Raw genomic sequence first — 17327 nt, forward strand, 5'->3', positions numbered from 1 at the left:
GAAGATAGCGCCACAAAGCAGACAGCAAGGGAAGTAAAGGTTTTTATAAATAAATGTATGTGAATTAATTCCCCTCTCTGCTCTCACATTTCCTGAAGTAACCCCATTAAGTTGCAATAGGTTTGTGAATCTGCACGGCATGAAAATGAATTCCTCAGGATGAACATAGTTCAGATTTTAGTGGGAAGATCTGACGGCAACAATTGTGTCTATCTCACAAGAGAAACTGATCTTTGGAGGCAGGTTTCTATAGGCACTTCCCTTTTACAATATTTGTCTATTGAACTCCTGATACAAGGGGGATGACAGATGCCCCACTCATAGTCAGTCACCGCTACATACTTTCAGGTGCCTGAGAATGAGTGCTGAGCTGGGCCCTGTGTTTCCTAGTGACCTTCAGCAAGAATAATGATCAGACTGCTAAACCTTTACTCACTTGGCTGTGTCTAAGGAGCAACGTCAGTGGAGGTCGGATTGCTATCAGCAGCTCCATTTGCAGTTTTCGTTAAACATTTTGTGCGTGCTTATGTGTATATAGATGAAATCTGTATCGCTAAAGTGTGGCTTTCACAATTTTATAAATCAAACTAAATAAATAGCAACTTCACTTTGAAAAGAATAAGGACTCTAATACTGTTACATAAGCATGAATGTTTTATGGGCTATCGCCAGTGAGAAATTACAGCATTCCATTGCTTTGGCTGTTCGCTTGGGAATGGTCCCTGAATTTTCATTAAAACAGATGAAGCCTTATATTTTAACTAAACATATTCATGGCAAATTATTTAGCAGCAGTTGGATTTTTCCCACCCACCCCCAGATGTAATTTATAGCACAGATTGCATCTCCTCTGTCTGCATCTTGGTGCTCTTTAATTTTTGAGCACTTCTTTTGTCCTTGCTGAGCTTGAAAATGAGCAGATGTCAGGACTGGTTTCCACCTTGTAAATGAACTGAAATGGATTTTACATTTCCGTAAGCCTCCTGTGGCAAAATAAAAGTTCTTTGTGTAAATCTTAGCATAACCTCATGTTGTCAGACAGGGTACATATATTCTGACAGCATCCATGGATTTTACTGGCTTCATCATGATGATAAAATATACACACAAACAACAGATATTACTAGGTCTGAGACAACTGTGAGGCAAGATTGTTTATCTTTAAAAGAAAACAATGATAAGAATACAAAAACTTTAGAAAGTAATCCTGCTTTGTGCAACATCCTACCCATTCTGCCTGCGCTATTATCTTGATCTAAATTACTCTTTAAGGATAATAGTTGCTCTGGTAGTGTACTTGCACTTTGCCAATATCCCCACCATCATTTTGAAGGGCCAATAACAATTAGATTAAGTGGAACAACTCACCCCTGCTTTAAAATTTCAAAAGGAAAAAAATGCACCAAGTCCAAGTACAGATTTCTCATTTTGGTTTGGTCTTTATTTCATATCAGAGAGATTCCTATTTCATGAAGGTTTTCGGTGGTGATAGTCTACTAATTATACAAAGAGAACAGACTGAAGAAAGCAGGATTGGTGTTCTCTGGTAATGATCTCAGAAGTTCCTCTCTGAGCCAATACTTAAGATGGACTGATGCACACTGAACATTTGGGGGGATCAAGGTAGGTGCTACTATTCACTAGAAGCTGTCTTTAAAAAGCATCATCACATGGTTGCCCAGCTTTCTGGACCTGGCATAGCCAGCATCTTTTTGCCTTTCCATGGGAGCAATAACTTCTCTTAGCTATCACTCTAGCACCTACACGACAGACTATCTTTCTGCTTCTTTGTTCTCTTTATCCTTTTGGAATGTTATCTTTAGGCAGTCATAAGAGTAGGCTAATGCCACCACTTCAAGTGAACGTTTTTAGCACATTTCCAGCTACCTTTTTTCCTTTGTACAATCAAAGGAAATATTCTTAGGGTTTTTAAATTGACTGGGCTTGCTCAACATGTTAAATGAGAGCCAAACAAAAGCCAAATGATACTGTAGGAACCCTCGTCTTTTTGAAGCAGTGGGCACATTTTGTATTTTGATAGCATATTGTGGGCACTTTTGCAAAATGGTTGCCTTAGTGAGCATGGCCAAACACAGAATTGCCAATTACCAGAAGGCAAATTGGTGAAATTGCTCCTCAGTGTCTTTTCTAGTCTCCCAGGATTTCAGGTTAACTTTTTTTTTTGGTACAGGTGGGCACAAAACTCTAAACTTAAAGCCCACCATAATGTTTATTTATTAAGAATGTTTCAGGGAATACTTAGGACACAGAAACTTTCTTGGAAATTAGGATAATTGGAGGCTGGTGTTTTGTTTTGCAGCACACTAGTTTCACATGTAAGTTCTTAAAAAATTAAAAAACTAAAATAATTTTAAAATAATAATAATAAAGCAATTCAGACAGGGCACGGAGCCTGATAAAACACCTAGAAAGGAATTACCACGGTCACAAGCAGTAATGCCAATAGGTGCCACTTTGGGGATCTAAATCTTATTATATTGTGTGAGCCCTAACACTATGGATAAACAATGGTTTATATATTAACATTATATGAATGCAGCCAACTGTGGTTTATTCACAATGTTTATTCAACAAACTTCTCAATTTATTCAAAATAAACTTCACAACTTATTCACAGGATTTATTCAGTAAACCATGATTAAGAAATATGGGTGTGAACACAACCATTTCACCAATCAATGTTTAAAACTGCTTAGCTTAACCTGCTGGCTAAAGTAATAAAACAAAACATAGGCTGTGTTCACAAAACTCACTAAATTGTAATTTATAAGCCATAATGGCTGGGTTCTCATAGTTTGCAAATCATATGGCTCTTTTTGTAATCAATGATTTAGTGTATCTTCACAGCATCATCCAGTCTTCATTGCAGTGATATAAAGCCTGTCCTCATTACTGTTATGTTGGAACAACCATGGTTGGATGACTTTGGATGATCTATAAATCACTAATGGGGAAGTGACCATAATGTATTGCAGAAACCAGGTCTTTTTACTGCAAAGTCTTTTCAGGGTTTCTATATTATTAATTAAAAGTTTGGGTCCTTCCCGTGTCATCATTCTCTGCTCCAATTTCAGTCTCTTCTTTTGAAGAACATGCAAGTATAGTGCAGGTATTCACAGGAGGAACATGATGACATGTGAATAACAACTTCATTGAAATGCCACAACTTAATATTTGCATCAGATGTTGCAACACAATTACAGTGTTGGGGGTTTTGTGTAATGACATCATTCTAATTTGTTACGGACACCACCAGGATGGAGCTATGCAAATTCTTACATTCTTTCTTTTCCTTTCCTTTTTTTACAGGAAATTCTGTGGAGTCTTCCTTTTAATTCATCATCCTATTAATGGCAAAAGCAAAATTTTAGCAGCAAAAAGGTAGAAATCCTAAGCGCAGAGATGCAGAAGTACAGCTGGTCAAGTCCAGAAGCATTCACACTAGAGAAGACATGGGCAAAATTGCATTATGTGGCTTACAGCTATTTCTCTATACACAAGGATGGAACAAAGAAGCTTTTGGAAGGAAGCAGATATGTGCTTTAGGTGGGGATAAATCTAGTGCATCCCATTGTGACCCCTGCACTTGGCTCTTTAATAGGACCTAGTTTTGTAGGGGTCATATTGCAGTTCCACAGGCTTCGGGAAAAACGCGGAAAACAACACTGCAAGGCGAAAAAAGACACAGCGGGGACGCGACGCGCCAAGGGAGAACGCCGCCCTTCGTCAACTCTTCCTTTCTCCAGCAGGTGGCGGGAGCACACCAAAGAGAGGGTCAAGTGCGCTTCGCTAAAGATGCCTTTTGAGGCATCCTTGCCCACCAGAAAGATGGCGGACTGCTCTGGCTCAACGGCATAACATCGATGGGGACGAGGTCAGGACCCCAAGCACGCCGTCCCTGACCCCCGGGCGGCCCCTCGGTCACGGCGGCTGCGCCTCTATCGTGGCCGCCGTGGGTCGGCTTCAGCCGTGGCCTCAGTGACGCCTGCGCGAACTCCTGCTGGCGGCGCGAGGGTTCGGCTTGTCTCCTCCGTCGTCGCGGAAGACGCGCTTGGCCCCGCTGAGCAGGTCAGTAGAACCTCCCGGATTTGAGCCCCGGAAAGGCGGTCCGGAGCGTCGTTCCGACAGATACTTGCACCAAGCAAGCTGGGTGGGAAGATGCGCCACCCCCTCTTTGTTTGCCCGCGACCGAGCAAGGGCTATGCGCTGCCTAGGAATAGGTCGTGCAGTTCAAAGCTGCCGAGCGACCTTTCTTCCATCTGGAACTCTGCCCGGCCCTATTGCAACCCGCCTTGTTGATGGCCGTGGCGACCTCTTGGGGGAGCAAGTAAAAGCGAGGCAGCTTTCCCCATCCTGCTGCTCTCCAGTGAGTTTCGAGGACTGTGTTACACTGTCACGCCGTTATCCTCAGTCGTGGGGAGCAGGGGAACATAGCATATCTGGAGGATATGGTTAAGAGAGAGCTCCCTTGGATTCCTTAACATGTGCCATATGGAAAACTGCTTTTGTTTCATTAATCCTGGATCCCTTTCGGTTTCATTAGACCACCACCTTTCCCCAGTTGCAGGGTTGAGAGATAAAAGTTCTCTCTACATCTTGAGTAATCTTTAGAAATCATAGCATTTACACCCCTCAGTTTTTCTGAGAAGTCACCTCTCATGGCTTACAAGTTCTCCCTTAATTGTATCCCCAGAACCACCATGTGAGGTAGTCTGGACTGAGGGAGGGTGAACATCCAAAGGAAGCCCCATTGAATGGTGCCTTGAACCTCAGGCTCTCCAGTTCAATCCCACCTGCTGCATTACACCCTTCCCCAAGATAGTGCCCTTGGGGGTTATAGTCCAGCATATTAATAATGCATTCCCAGGTTGCTTGGGTTGACAGAATTTGTACTCTAGGCATATTTGGAGGACTCTAGGATAGTGATGCCTCTAGGATAGTGATGCCTGTTTTTGATCATTCTCTGCCAATCCAAAAAGTGAAATAAATGCTCTAGATACATCAGCTTTCACCTACAGGAAGCAAAGGGGAAATGTGTAGTTTTCCTAGGAACAGATCAAGGGAACTTGCCCCATTAATTAGCTACCAACTATTTCTGCAAATTGTCTGATCTAGTTAATGCATTCAGTCAGATTAAGGTTTTGCTGAGGTGCATTACAGTGGATGGCCTACAGATAGAAAGGTTGTATTTTTGAATGTTCTTTTATTTGAATAAAAATAGTTTCCTTGCAAGTAAAAAGATAAAGGGCTGGGGCAGAATGTCTGATTTAGTATTTTCTGTGCCATGCTCCATCTTCTACGTGCATGAAAGTTTGTGAAGAAGCAGTATTCACTCCACTTGTAGTACAGTCTCTGGAAAGAATTGCCACTTAAATGTACTGCATGTATAAATTAGACTACAGTTAGATCTATTCTTGTTTCATTGGCTGAATCAAAGAAGCTTCTTCCTTCCGAATTTGGCTGCTTTCATAGATAAAAGTAACATTTCACAGAATTTTACATTATGGCTTAGAAGTGTGTTTTTTTCAAGCCTTCTCACAATGATTTACAGGGGTTTGAATTATGTATATCTCATCTTCATGTTTCTGTTTTTTTTATATGCTGGTTGTCAAACAGGCATCCTTTTAGCTTCACAAACAATTTGCAATAGAGAACAGAAGCTGGAATATAATAATCCCTGCACCTTTCTTGACACCAGGTCTAATAGTACAATCCTCTTAAATGGATTTTCAGAAGAAAACATTGGATTAAATGCCAGTTAAGTAAACATAGATAGTATTGCAGCCTTTGAACTAAATGTGACTTTTTCTCAGTTGACAATGTTAATCTACCACTATCTGGCCATTGATTGTAGGAGTTTTAAATACTGAAAACTTGATCATGTATAAGTCCTTAGTATGAATGTAGAAGATCTGACATTAAAACTGAATTGGATGAGAAGGGTAATTTATTCAAGCCAATGGAATGTTCTCAATTGTATTTCTGTTTAACAGGATGGAAAAAAAGAAAATTTTAATGAAATCCAGTGTTGCTGCCTCCAACCTCCTGAGAACATTACATTCTCTCTATCAATTTGGACATTTTTGTGATGTTACAATATACACAGACCAGCTGGGTATCCAGAAGGAATTTTATGTTCACAAAGCTGTTTTAGCAGCTTCTAGCAATTACTTTAAAAGCCTGTTCCTCAATAATGAAATGATGAATGTCAAAAACTGCAGGGTGATCCTCCAGGATATTCATGCTGAAGAATTTGTCTCATTCCTCAAATTTGTCTACACGGCAGAGTTAGAAATTGAAGTGGACAGGCTGCACCGGATCAAGGCGGTTGCTGAAAGACTTGAATGCCAGGATCTGCTTGAAATTTTTGAAGAAACGAAGGCTGTAGGTGAGGATTTGGAACCGAGTGTTTATTTGAAAAAAAATGAAGGTGTTAGATCACCCAGAAATCGAACAGAACAAGGGGGAGTGAAAGAACAGTGTGATTTATCCCATGTTTTGGCCGCTGCACCAATGAAGAAGCATTTGCGAGAGAAAATTAACCATTCAGAACTAACCACCAGTTCTGATGATATGAAAAATAAACCTATAAACCCTAATGAAGATGAGATTGTGAATGGTAAGTCCAAAGTTGAGTCAGCAGTGACATCTGAGCATACCAATGAGACTGACCGTCCTTCGCTGAACGAGGGGGACTCGAAGGAAGCCCACACAGCTTTAAGCAGGACCCTGCCTGATCAAAAGAAGGATGAAAGTTGTTTCATTCTCTGTAACACCAAACTCAGAAAATCAACCCGCAACATACCCAAGGTCTTGCCAAGATCATACGCATGCAACAAATGTAATCGTTTGTTCCATTTTGCTGAGCAGGACCAGCCACATCTTGATCTGGAGCATGGCACAAGCCGAGTAATTAAGTACAGCTGCAATAGTTGTGGCCAGCTCTTTCCCAGTTGCCACAATCTAAGGCAACACAGGCTCACTGTTCACAGCGGAGAGCAGGGCTTCCCTTGTTTGTTGTGCGACAAAAAGTTCCAGCATCAGAAGGACATCAGTGCCCATATCCGCAGGGTGCATGAAAAGAAGCGGCCTCTGCAGCGGTGCCCCTACTGTGACAAAGTCATCGGCTCCAAGTGTGGCCTGACGGTTCACCTTCGAACCCACATGGCGGAGAAGCCGTACAAGTGTGAATGCTGCCCGGCCAGTTTTGCTCAGAGGTCGGCCTTTAATACTCATGTAAGGTAAACTCTTTTTTTTTTTACTACATAAAAAGCAGACAACAGAGCCAAATAGAAGTTTGCTTGCAAGCTTTTAAGCTTTTGATTTTGTAGCAGAGTCCAGCCATTGTGGTTTCTACAGGTAGTCCTTGCTTAACTACCACAATTGGGACCAGAATTTTGGTTGCAAGCGAAATGGTCATTAAGTGAATCTGACCCAATTTTACGACCTTTTTTGCGGCAGCCATTAAGTGAATCACCATGGTCGTTAAGTGAACCACATGGTTCCCCATTGATTTTGCTTGCCAGAAGCCGGCTGGGAAGGTTGAAAATAGCGATCATGTGACCACGGGACGCTGCGACGGTCATAAATGCAAACTGGCTGCCAAGCGTCCAAATCATGATCACGTGACTGTGGGGACACTGCAACAGTCGTAAGGGTGGTGAGTACTGGTTGTAAGCAGGTTTTTTCAGCACTGTTGTAAGTCCGAACTGTCACTAAACAAATGGTTGTTAAGTGAGGACTACATGTACATCCTGCTTTATGGCAGAGGTGAGCAACCCTCATGCCAGCTGTGGCTTCTGGGCACTCCATTTGTAACCTCCCGAGCAGCCTGAGTGGGTTTGGCTAAAGATTTTGAAACTCCTCATTTGGGGGTCTTGGGATTAAGTTATTGGGCAAAATCAGGCTGATGGTTCTCATTTGGGAAGGTACTGTGTGCAAATGGCTTTTTATAGTCTTTGTAAGGGTCAAAGTACCATCTTCCTATTTGAAAAACCTTTTTTCTCCAACAGAAAAATACATGAATCCAGGAAAAATGGGAAATGCATGCCGGCTTATTGGACAATAGTTCCACCAGCAGAAAAAGTAGATGTGATAGATAGTGGAATCAAGAGGAGTAACAAAACACATCAAAAGGTGCCAAATAGTGACTTGCAAAGGGAAATTCCAGGCAAAGCTCCTCAGGAGCCTGAGGGAGAATCCAAAAGGTCTCTTCCAGGGGAAGTGCAGTCTGACAACAAAGACCAGAAGACAGAACTACGTGATGGAACTACTACTGAAAAAGGGAAAACCAGTGGACAAGGGATGGTGGATGTGGAAGGAAATGGAGAAGGGAGTGGTGAAGCAGGAGTATACAGCAACGGAGACAATGAGGCCTTCTCTTCTGATGATAATCACAATGCGGACTTAAATGATCACGATACAGAAGACCCTGAACAGGATGTGAACTGCAGAGTCAAAAAAAATGAGGTCATCCCAAAATCTGCTTACATCATAACTTGTACCAAATGCACTGAGAAGTTTCCGTCGCGGAAGAAATATGTCAACCACTGCAAAGAAGTCCATCATTCCTTGCCTGGGAAAGTGTATCAGTGTGATGTTTGCAGCAAATCCTTTGCAAGTTACAACAGCTGGAAAGAGCACCGAGCCTGCGTTCACACGGAAGACAGAAAGTTTTCCTGCACCCTGTGCAATGCCACCTTTAAAAGAAAGCGGGATGTGAGGACTCACTGTGTGCGGAAGCATGAAGGTCGAGTGAAGCGTCCCCTGTGCTCTGTCTGCGGAAAAATACTGAGTTCCAGAACAGCGCTTGTCTTTCATATGAGGACCCACACAGGAGAGAAGCCATATCAGTGTGGCGTTTGTGGCTCAAGATTTGCTCAGCCCTCACAGCTCAAGATTCATACCAGGTCAGCTTCTACTGTCTCTTCCCTCTTCTCCCTACCATCTCATGTCTTCTGCTGTTCGGGCTACTTCTGCCTGGCTTGTGCTGGTTGTGCCTATTTAAAACTAAATTGTAAAATGAAAATTCACCGCACGTGGGTTCCTTCCTTCCTTCCTTCCGTCCTTCCTTCCTTCCTTCCTTCCTTCCTTCCTGGGGAGTGTTTGGATGCTGGCATAATTGTAGTCCATTACTGTTACAGGTAGTCCTCGACATACGCCCACAATTAGGACTGGAACTTCCATCACTAAGCAAGGCGGTCATGCCCGATTTTACAACCCTTTTTGCCACAGTCGTTAAGCAAATTTGGCTTCCCCCATTGACTTCGTTTGTTGGAAGCCAACTGGGAAGGTTGCAAATGGTGGTCATGTGACCCTGGGACGCTGCAACTGCCGTAAATACATGCCAGTTGCCAAATGCCTGGATGTTGATCACATGACCACAGGACGTTGCAACGGCCGTAAGTGCAAGGACCAGCCGCAAGTCACTTTTTTCAGTGCCATTGTAACTTTGAATGATCACTAAATGGATGGTTGTAAGTCAAGGACTACCTGTAGTGGTTATTTAAGTCTTATAGAGCACCTGAATGGTTTTAAGTGCTGTATGGATATTGAAAGATAGGACAGCCCCTCCCCACAAACTTACAATCTACTTTATAGCATACAAAAGGAAATGGCAAAGGAAGAGCCAAGCCAGCACTGGATCTCTCTGGCCAATGTATAGAACAAATTGGTTTCTTCCCTTGGTGATCTTCCTGGGAGCAGACAGTGAAAGCTCCCAACAGGTTTGAACTTCTTGCCAATGGAGGTGAGAATGTCCAGACCTTCAGCTCTTTGTTCCCAGGACAGCACTGTCCATGAGACACAGGCGGCCTAGTCCACCCTTGCGTTACTTTGGGCCAGTCACTCTGCTTGAACTACCTCACAGGTTCTTGATGTGGGGAATTGCACTGCACTAGGTGTGCTTCCCTGAGTTCCTGAATGAAAGGTGGGATATAAATCTAACAATCTAAGGAATACATTTTGTTTTAAAGTATTTATACATATTTATTATATAAATTAAATATTTAATCCTATGTATTTTTAAAAGCAGAGCCTTAGGCTATGTTATTTGCACATAGGCTTATGCTCAGCCTTTATTAAAGTGAATCTGAACCAGGAGAAGACAGGAATTCTTTCCCCCATGCTTCAGTAGAAACCTAGGTCCTTGAATTGGTGATATTTTTTTCTCTGCTACCTGTCATGAGCTCTTAAACTTCTTTTTTTCCTGCTTTTTTTTTAAAGATTTCCATATTGGTTGTAATGTAGAAAACTAAGGAATCCTTACTTTATCAGTCAAGGATTTCAGCTCCAGTGTTGCATTTACCCCCATTTTGCACTAGTCAACAAAGCTCTGTGACGAAGAGGAGTCCGCCCTGCGGCCCCGGCACAGCGTGCATCCTATTACCTCTCAAAGCCTTGAACTTGGCTGCTGCAGTGTTACTGCCTAATCGTAATTTTTAATACGACAGAAGGCTAAATTATTAAATAAGTTGAGAACAATCGTATAAACTCTGTGGATTTAATTAAAATTCAGTTACATTTTATTTTAATAAAATACAATTCCATTCTCATTTGGTATAAATTAAAATGGAAAGAAATCAACTCTTTCTGTGTGCTTGCTCCACCCAGTTTTAGAGTGAGGCCCCCAACTCATCACTGAAAGTCCTCGGCCCCTGAAATGTTGTACACCTCTGAAAAAGACTGGAAATTATTTTTTCCAAATCGTTCAGTGGAGGCAGCGTCCTTGTAGCGAGTCGCTGTCTTGCACACTTGGTTTGTAGTGGAAGCTCTTGATGAACTTCTTGCAGATGGGAAAATTTGCAGCCAAATTTGGTTTTAAATGGCTTTGACAGCATTTTCATATTCCTCTGAATGCAGGTCTCACACAGGTGAAAAGCCGTACATCTGTGAGGACTGTGGGGCATCTTTTGCTGATAAAGGCAAACTTAATGGTCATAAGAGGACACATACAGGTAAGGCTTAAACCCATTTCCTAAATATGACAAAGAGCCAGATTTACTTATATGCAAAGAAGGGATATCAGATTTTTTTAATCAGAAGAAAATCAATAGTAAGGTATCTTGGCTCAAGCAATTCGGTTTGTTCTCTGACAGCCACGTAGAGAACAATTTGGGTCTGATTGCCTGTGTGTGCACACGTTCCTGGTTTCCTGCTGCTCTTAGCAGTGGGAAAACAGGGATCGTCGTCGTCACTGGAAAGCCTTTTTCTGCCAACCAGCTGATTGTGACAGGGTTCCCTACAGCTTCAAAAATCTGCATATAATGTAGCCAAGGGTTGCACGTTGCCCACTCATTCTGCCAGATCAAGCTATCTGTTACAACTGTGCATACAGTTAGTCCAACAGCCTTCTGCACTACAGAGATTCTTAAGGAGGAAAGGAATGCTTAACTCTCCACTGAATATCACCCTTTTCTTTTTACACAATTTTAGGAGAAATGCAGGGTGAGCATCCCATCCTTCTCTCTTGTTTTACAGGAGGAGTTACTTGCAAATGAGAAGGGGCTGTCAGGCAACAGTTATTCAATGTAATAGCATTACATTGAATTTGTAAAAGAAGAAAAAGAAACAAGAAGAGTACAGGAAGTCCTCACTTACTGACTGCCTCACTTAATGACAGTTTGAAGTTACGCAGTGTAAAAAAAATAGCTTTGCAACCAATCCTCACATTTATAACCATTGCAGCGTCCTGTAGCATCCCATCATGTGATCGCCATTTGGGCACTCTGTGTCCTAACAGCCAGGAAACACGCTGAGACAAGGAACTGGTCTCTAATGTTTATTGCTAGTACATAACAGGAATCCTAACAAACTGAAGAAGCGTGGGAAAAACCCAGACATATAAACCCCAAAGGTTAAGGCAGTCCCGATCTGTGTCTCTTTGAATGGCTGACCAATTCCTCAGTGCTACGCATGCGCTTAACAGTCTGGATGGGAGCCCCCTGCTCGCCATCCTTACTCATGACACTTTGCAACTGGCTTGCAACAAGCCGAGTTAATAGAGAAGGTGGAAATAAAACCGTAAGTCATGGTCATGTGATGTTTAGCTTAACAACCACAGTGATTTGCTTAATGACTGAAGGGGAAGTGAGGTCATAAGCCCATCGCAGTCAGTGATGTTTCATTTAGTGACCATGGCACTTAGCAACAGAGTTGCCATCCCAAATGTGTTCACTAAGCGAGGACTACCTGCATACTGCTGCAAGCATATTATGTTACAAATGAGACCTTGGAGGAGTGATAATTGGGATGAAGGAAATTGACAGAATTTCAGGTTCTTATGGCTTGACATCTTCATGAGGTTTCTGGGTATTATGAACAGAAAAATGCATTATTACTGAAAGCTAATTAATAGCCAAGGGGAAGGAAAAGAGAAATATCTTAAGAAAAGCTTGAGAAGACATTATTTTGGAAAACCTCCTGTGGGTGATCCTCAACTTTTCTACCCTCTGTATAATGTTGCTTATATAAAATAGAATATAGTGATGGCTACGGTATATATATTTTATGCATGCATGTATTTCCTTTGCAGGAGAGCGCCTCTTCAGATGTGATGTGTGTGGGAAACATTTTGCTACCAATGAATATTTGAAATGTCACAAGCGTTGTCACATGGGAGCTAAGCCATACAAGTGTGATGTGTGTGGAAAAACCTTTGGATTAAGAGCTTCATTAGCCCAACATAGTAATGTTCATGCAGGTAAGGGAGGAATGGTGGATTGAGGAAATGGAAATACAAAACAAGTTTCTGGATTTTGGTGCACACAATTTCCATAAATGGAGTAAGTTCCATACAAATACCATGTAAAGGAAACTAGGATCTCCACATAGTTTTTCTATTTGTTTTAAAAATAATAACTTTCTATTCATTAATTGCACTTAAAATAATCTAGCTTGTAAGCCAAAGACCTATGCCAGTCCAACACATATGCAAGCATGTTCCAGCCTGTCTTCACCTCTGCAAGTCACAAGTCACCTGAGGGTCAGAAAGCAAGAGAAATAGGTTTTAAAAGTAACATTGGGATTGGAAATAAGCTCTAACATTTGTTAATTTTTTCGCATTCATTTTCTTTCCAGAGACTCCTCCTTATTTCTGTGAGCAGTGTGGAAAGACATTTACTCAGCAAGGAGCCCTGAGACGTCACCAGCGTATCCACACTGGAGAGAAGCCATACAAATGTAGGGCTTGTGAGAGAACCTTCACAGATATGTCTACCCTGAGGAGGCATGTACTGGTATGTTCACTGGTTTGTGCTATAAATTTTGTCTGCAGGAATAGATCATTTTATCTCCTGAAGTCATTAAAAAAAATTCCCTCGCTGAGTTTTTGTTTTTTTTTAAACGCAGTGCATGGCATTGCAATCATCTTTCATTCCCTTGTCACTCTGTGCAGTGTGGCACAGCTGCTGGGGTAGGGAGGCGAAAGCAAAGGCACCTTTGCATGGGCAGAGAAAATTGACAGTGCTGTAGTGATTTCTGCCCTATTTCCTTGTAGTACAACCCTGTTATACACAAAGTTTACACAGCTTTGGAAAGCAGAAGGGCTGACAACACCTGCACTGTTTGGTGGTTTCAAAGCAGCTGAAGTTGCCTTGGGTTAGATCCATGTTTTTCAAACTTGGCAACTTTAAGATGTGTAGGCTTCAACTCCTAGAATTCCCCAGCCAGCATGGGAATTCTGGGAGTTGAAGTCCACACAGCTTAAAGTTGCCAAGTTCAAAAAACATTGGGCTAAATGTAGTAGCATAACATAGATTCACTTCAGTCCCTCTGAAATCAGTGGTACTACAACTAACTGAAATTAACTGCAACTGAGTGAAATTCCATTGATTTCAATGCAATCTAAAGGCAACTAATTTCCTTTGAAATTAAGCCTCCCATCTTGGTACGTCAGTGATCCCAGCTCACACGATTGTTAGATTCTTCAGTGTAGGGGAGAACATTTTGTGGGAAGGGTAACACCACACTTGTCTCACTGCAGCTAAATACAGAATGTAGGATCTCATCCCTGAACTGTGAATGCTGTCTTTTAAAAATCAACAAGCCAGTGGACAATAAACTGGTCCTGATTTCATTTTTTAAAAGCTAATGACCATAATTAGAGAGGGGTTTTTTTTGATAAGTTTTTATGTTTGGTGAGTCAGGTGAGACCTTGAATAATAAAGTATTTGTTTTTTCTTCTGTTGTAGGTCCATGATCGGAATGCTCATTGGAGAAGTTTCTTAATAGATCTTACTATCAAAAAGGATCATAACTGGTCCAAAATAGAGACTTTGTCTACTATTTGTATGGAAGAGAATTCTACTACAGTTTGGTCTGATTGCCTGGAAAAATGCTACACATCAGAAAGCACAATTGTAAAAAAAGTAGAAGAGATATCATGCAGTAGTAACATGAAAGAATCTGAACCTACCCTTATGATTTTATAACTATCAACAGTTAAACATGGATATAAGCGTCTCATATACTTTCAGTTTTTTCCCTGTATGGGAACATTCTCCATTCGCTTGCAGGATCTACAAATAGGCATGGCCAACGATCAGCCTAGATTCTGATATGGAATGGTTTCTAAATGTGCTCTTTCTGTTAGCTTAAATACTGATGTTTGAGGACTTGGAAGATACAATAAACGAGTTCTGTCAGGTTGCCTGGGATCGAACCATTATGGGCCATACTGGTGGCCATCTGCAGTCAGAGAGTTCATCCTTGTTTTAAGATACGGCCAGAGTTGGAAAGGGTAATACTTAATGGACATGATTAAAAGTGAAAGATTGAGACTGTGTAAAAATAGAGAACACACCCTGCCCCCGCCAAAAGGGGTGGGGAATTCATGTACAACGCTGTACGTGGGGAGGTGACATAATGTGTCTTCTTTGAGAACTTAAGGTGGACCAGGCATACCATTCTGATACTGCTTCTAGATACCTCTTCCTGCAACTACTGAGCACCAGGACTAGATGGCTTCTAAAGCTAATGCTCTGTAGGTAGTTTTCCAAAGTGCTAAGGTCCTCAAGTTCAATTCCTGGTAGAATCTGGCTACCTGCATCTGAAGAGGGTAGGTCGTATGGTGTCTTCTGGTGGTGAATGTAACTTTTAGAGCAGCCGTTCTCAAACATTTTGGTCTCAGGACCTTTTTATATCCTTAAAAATGACTGAGGACCCCCAAAGAACTTTATGTGGGTTATACCTACTGATATTTACTGTATTAGAAATTAAAACAAATTTTAAAGCATTTATTTATTTGACTTTGAAAACCCCCTGAATGCATCTCAGGAACCCTCAAGGGTCCCTAGACCACACTTTGAGAACCGCTGTTTTAGGGGTTTCTCTCTAGTCTTACACTGTTTGGACTTCATAGTCAAAACGGTGGTTATAAAGCCCAGTAATTTGATTAGAATACAAAGAACAGGATATAAACTGAGGAAAAGTAGTTGTTGGGGTGAGGGTTTTGTTGTGGAGTAGACATTGAGAAAAGGCAGGATCTTGAAGTTCACAGAATGCCAGGGCATAATGGTGTTCAATCTCCATTCCGTGAGTTGCAGGAAAACTGAACAGAGCATGTTAGATTGGCGTGTGGAAAATACTGTAGGGACCATTAGCACTAAGCTCATTAACATACCAGATAGGATGCTGCTTGGGTGAGTGAGTGATGCATCTGACTGAGCAGTAGTCAGACTGCTTGGAGGGATCAAATAACTTCTTTATTAGAAATTCTTGTCCAGATACCACCATCATTAGATGGTGTTGTACAAACTCTCCAGAATATATTGTTATTTGGATGCTGTAAAGGTAAAGGTAAAGGTTTCCCTTGACGTAAAGTCCAGTCGAATCCGACTCTAGGGGGCGGTGCTCATCTCCGTTTCTAAGCCTTGGAGCCGGCGTTGTCATAGACACTTCCGGGTCATGTGGCCAGCATGACGACTCGGAACGCCGTTACCTTCCCGCCGAAGCGGTACCTATTGATCTACTCACATTGGCATGTTTTCGAACTGCTAGGTGAGCAGGAGCTGGGACGAGCAACGGGAGCTCACCCTGCTGCGCGGTTTCGAACCGCCGACCTTCCGATCGGCAGCTCAGCGGTTTAACCCGCAGCGCCACCGCGTCCCTATTGGATGCTGTAGAAGTGCAATATATAACAATAAAATTCTTTTTTAAAAAAAGCATCTTGTAAAAAAAAAGGGTGGTGTCTGTTACTGTGCTTAGATTTCAGTGCATATTAAAGAAAAATACTAAACGCTGAAGTTTTACAACTTTTCATCTGAAGAAGTTCTTTCAGAATATATAATAAAGACAAATCCACCAACTTTGCTGCATATATATATTTGCTAACTTTTATCTGTATGTGATAAGAAAATTGCAAGCCTGTATCCAATAGTGGAAAACATATATAGCTCAGGGTTAAATTGTTGAATTCTAGTTCTCTAAGCTTGTTTCTCTTCCTGCAGATGTTTTACTACCAGTCGAGGCAACATCAGTGCATGGGGAAGTGACATTTGTATATGGTAGCTTGTCCTACCAGCCTTGATTGAAGTATAATCTAAAATTCAACACAATAAACGTAATACAGGAAGAGAAGCAGAAAAAAGTAATGTGACCTACTCTATTGCAGAAGCATAAGGTTTTGTAAGAATGTGACCCTAAAGTGATATGTGTAAATTATATTGTGCTTTTGGATAGATCTGTAGAATTACTTAGTCAGCTACTACCTAGCACTGAAATTGCCTGCAAATAAGGGATTGGGGAAAGGGATGTGTGGAATAACTTGAAGAAAATAGAAGTTCCAATTATAAGTAAGAGACTTTTGTATGTTGGAAGATACAATGCTGGAGAGAAAAGATGAAAAGGTTATGGAAGCCTTTGAAGATAAGAATAAGGCATTTTTGCTGGATTTGGGGATAATTACCCAATGCAAGGTTTTAAGCAGCAGCAGCAGCAGCTGATTAAAACAAGAGAAGTTAGTATTTATAAAGTGCTGCATAAATAAGAAAAGCAAACAAGACAATGGGAGAAGACAAAATAGCTTGCAGTAGTTCAGAACAAGAGTCGTGTAGGACTGTAAACATTAAAGACCACTCAATCTGAAAGAATACAGATTTTTTTTAAGTGGGATTTTCTTATAGTAATACTTATGCAACTGGAGCACCTCTAGACAGCAGAGTTGTACAGAGTAAAAAAATGGGATAATTTATGATAATTCAAAGGATGCTTCTGTATGTTAATATAATACACACCCTACATTTAAAGTGTTTTATATAACTAAGATAAACTGGGATTCAGTCATTTCACTTTGTTTTTTGAGGTATTGC

The 17327-nt window shown here is 41.4% G+C and overlaps 1 protein-coding gene across 2 annotated transcripts; it reads left to right on the forward strand.

Annotated features, from left to right (window-relative positions):
- Nucleotides 1–3885: 3885 nt before the first annotated feature.
- Nucleotides 3886–15393, forward strand: LOC134505946 (GDNF-inducible zinc finger protein 1-like). Of its 2 annotated transcripts, XM_063315882.1 has the most exons (7): nucleotides 3898–4089; nucleotides 6015–7262; nucleotides 8034–8930; nucleotides 10882–10976; nucleotides 12554–12721; nucleotides 13099–13256; nucleotides 14211–15393. In XM_063315882.1, the coding sequence occupies exons 2-7, from the start codon at nucleotides 6016–6018 to the stop codon at nucleotides 14448–14450; spliced, it is 2805 nt and encodes a 934-aa protein (XP_063171952.1). In that variant the 5' UTR covers nucleotides 3898–4089; nucleotide 6015; the 3' UTR covers nucleotides 14451–15393. The 2 variants fall into 2 exon arrangements, 1 of the variants encoding a protein (XP_063171952.1); XR_010068759.1 differs by lacking the exons at nucleotides 13099–13256; nucleotides 14211–15393 and adding an exon at nucleotides 11500–11607 and having other exon boundaries at nucleotides 3886–4089; nucleotides 12557–12643.
- The last annotated feature ends 1934 nt before the right edge of the window (nucleotides 15394–17327 follow it).

Source organism: Candoia aspera, chromosome 1, assembly GCF_035149785.1.
Source record: "Candoia aspera isolate rCanAsp1 chromosome 1, rCanAsp1.hap2, whole genome shotgun sequence".
NCBI lineage: Eukaryota > Metazoa > Chordata > Lepidosauria > Squamata > Boidae > Candoia > Candoia aspera.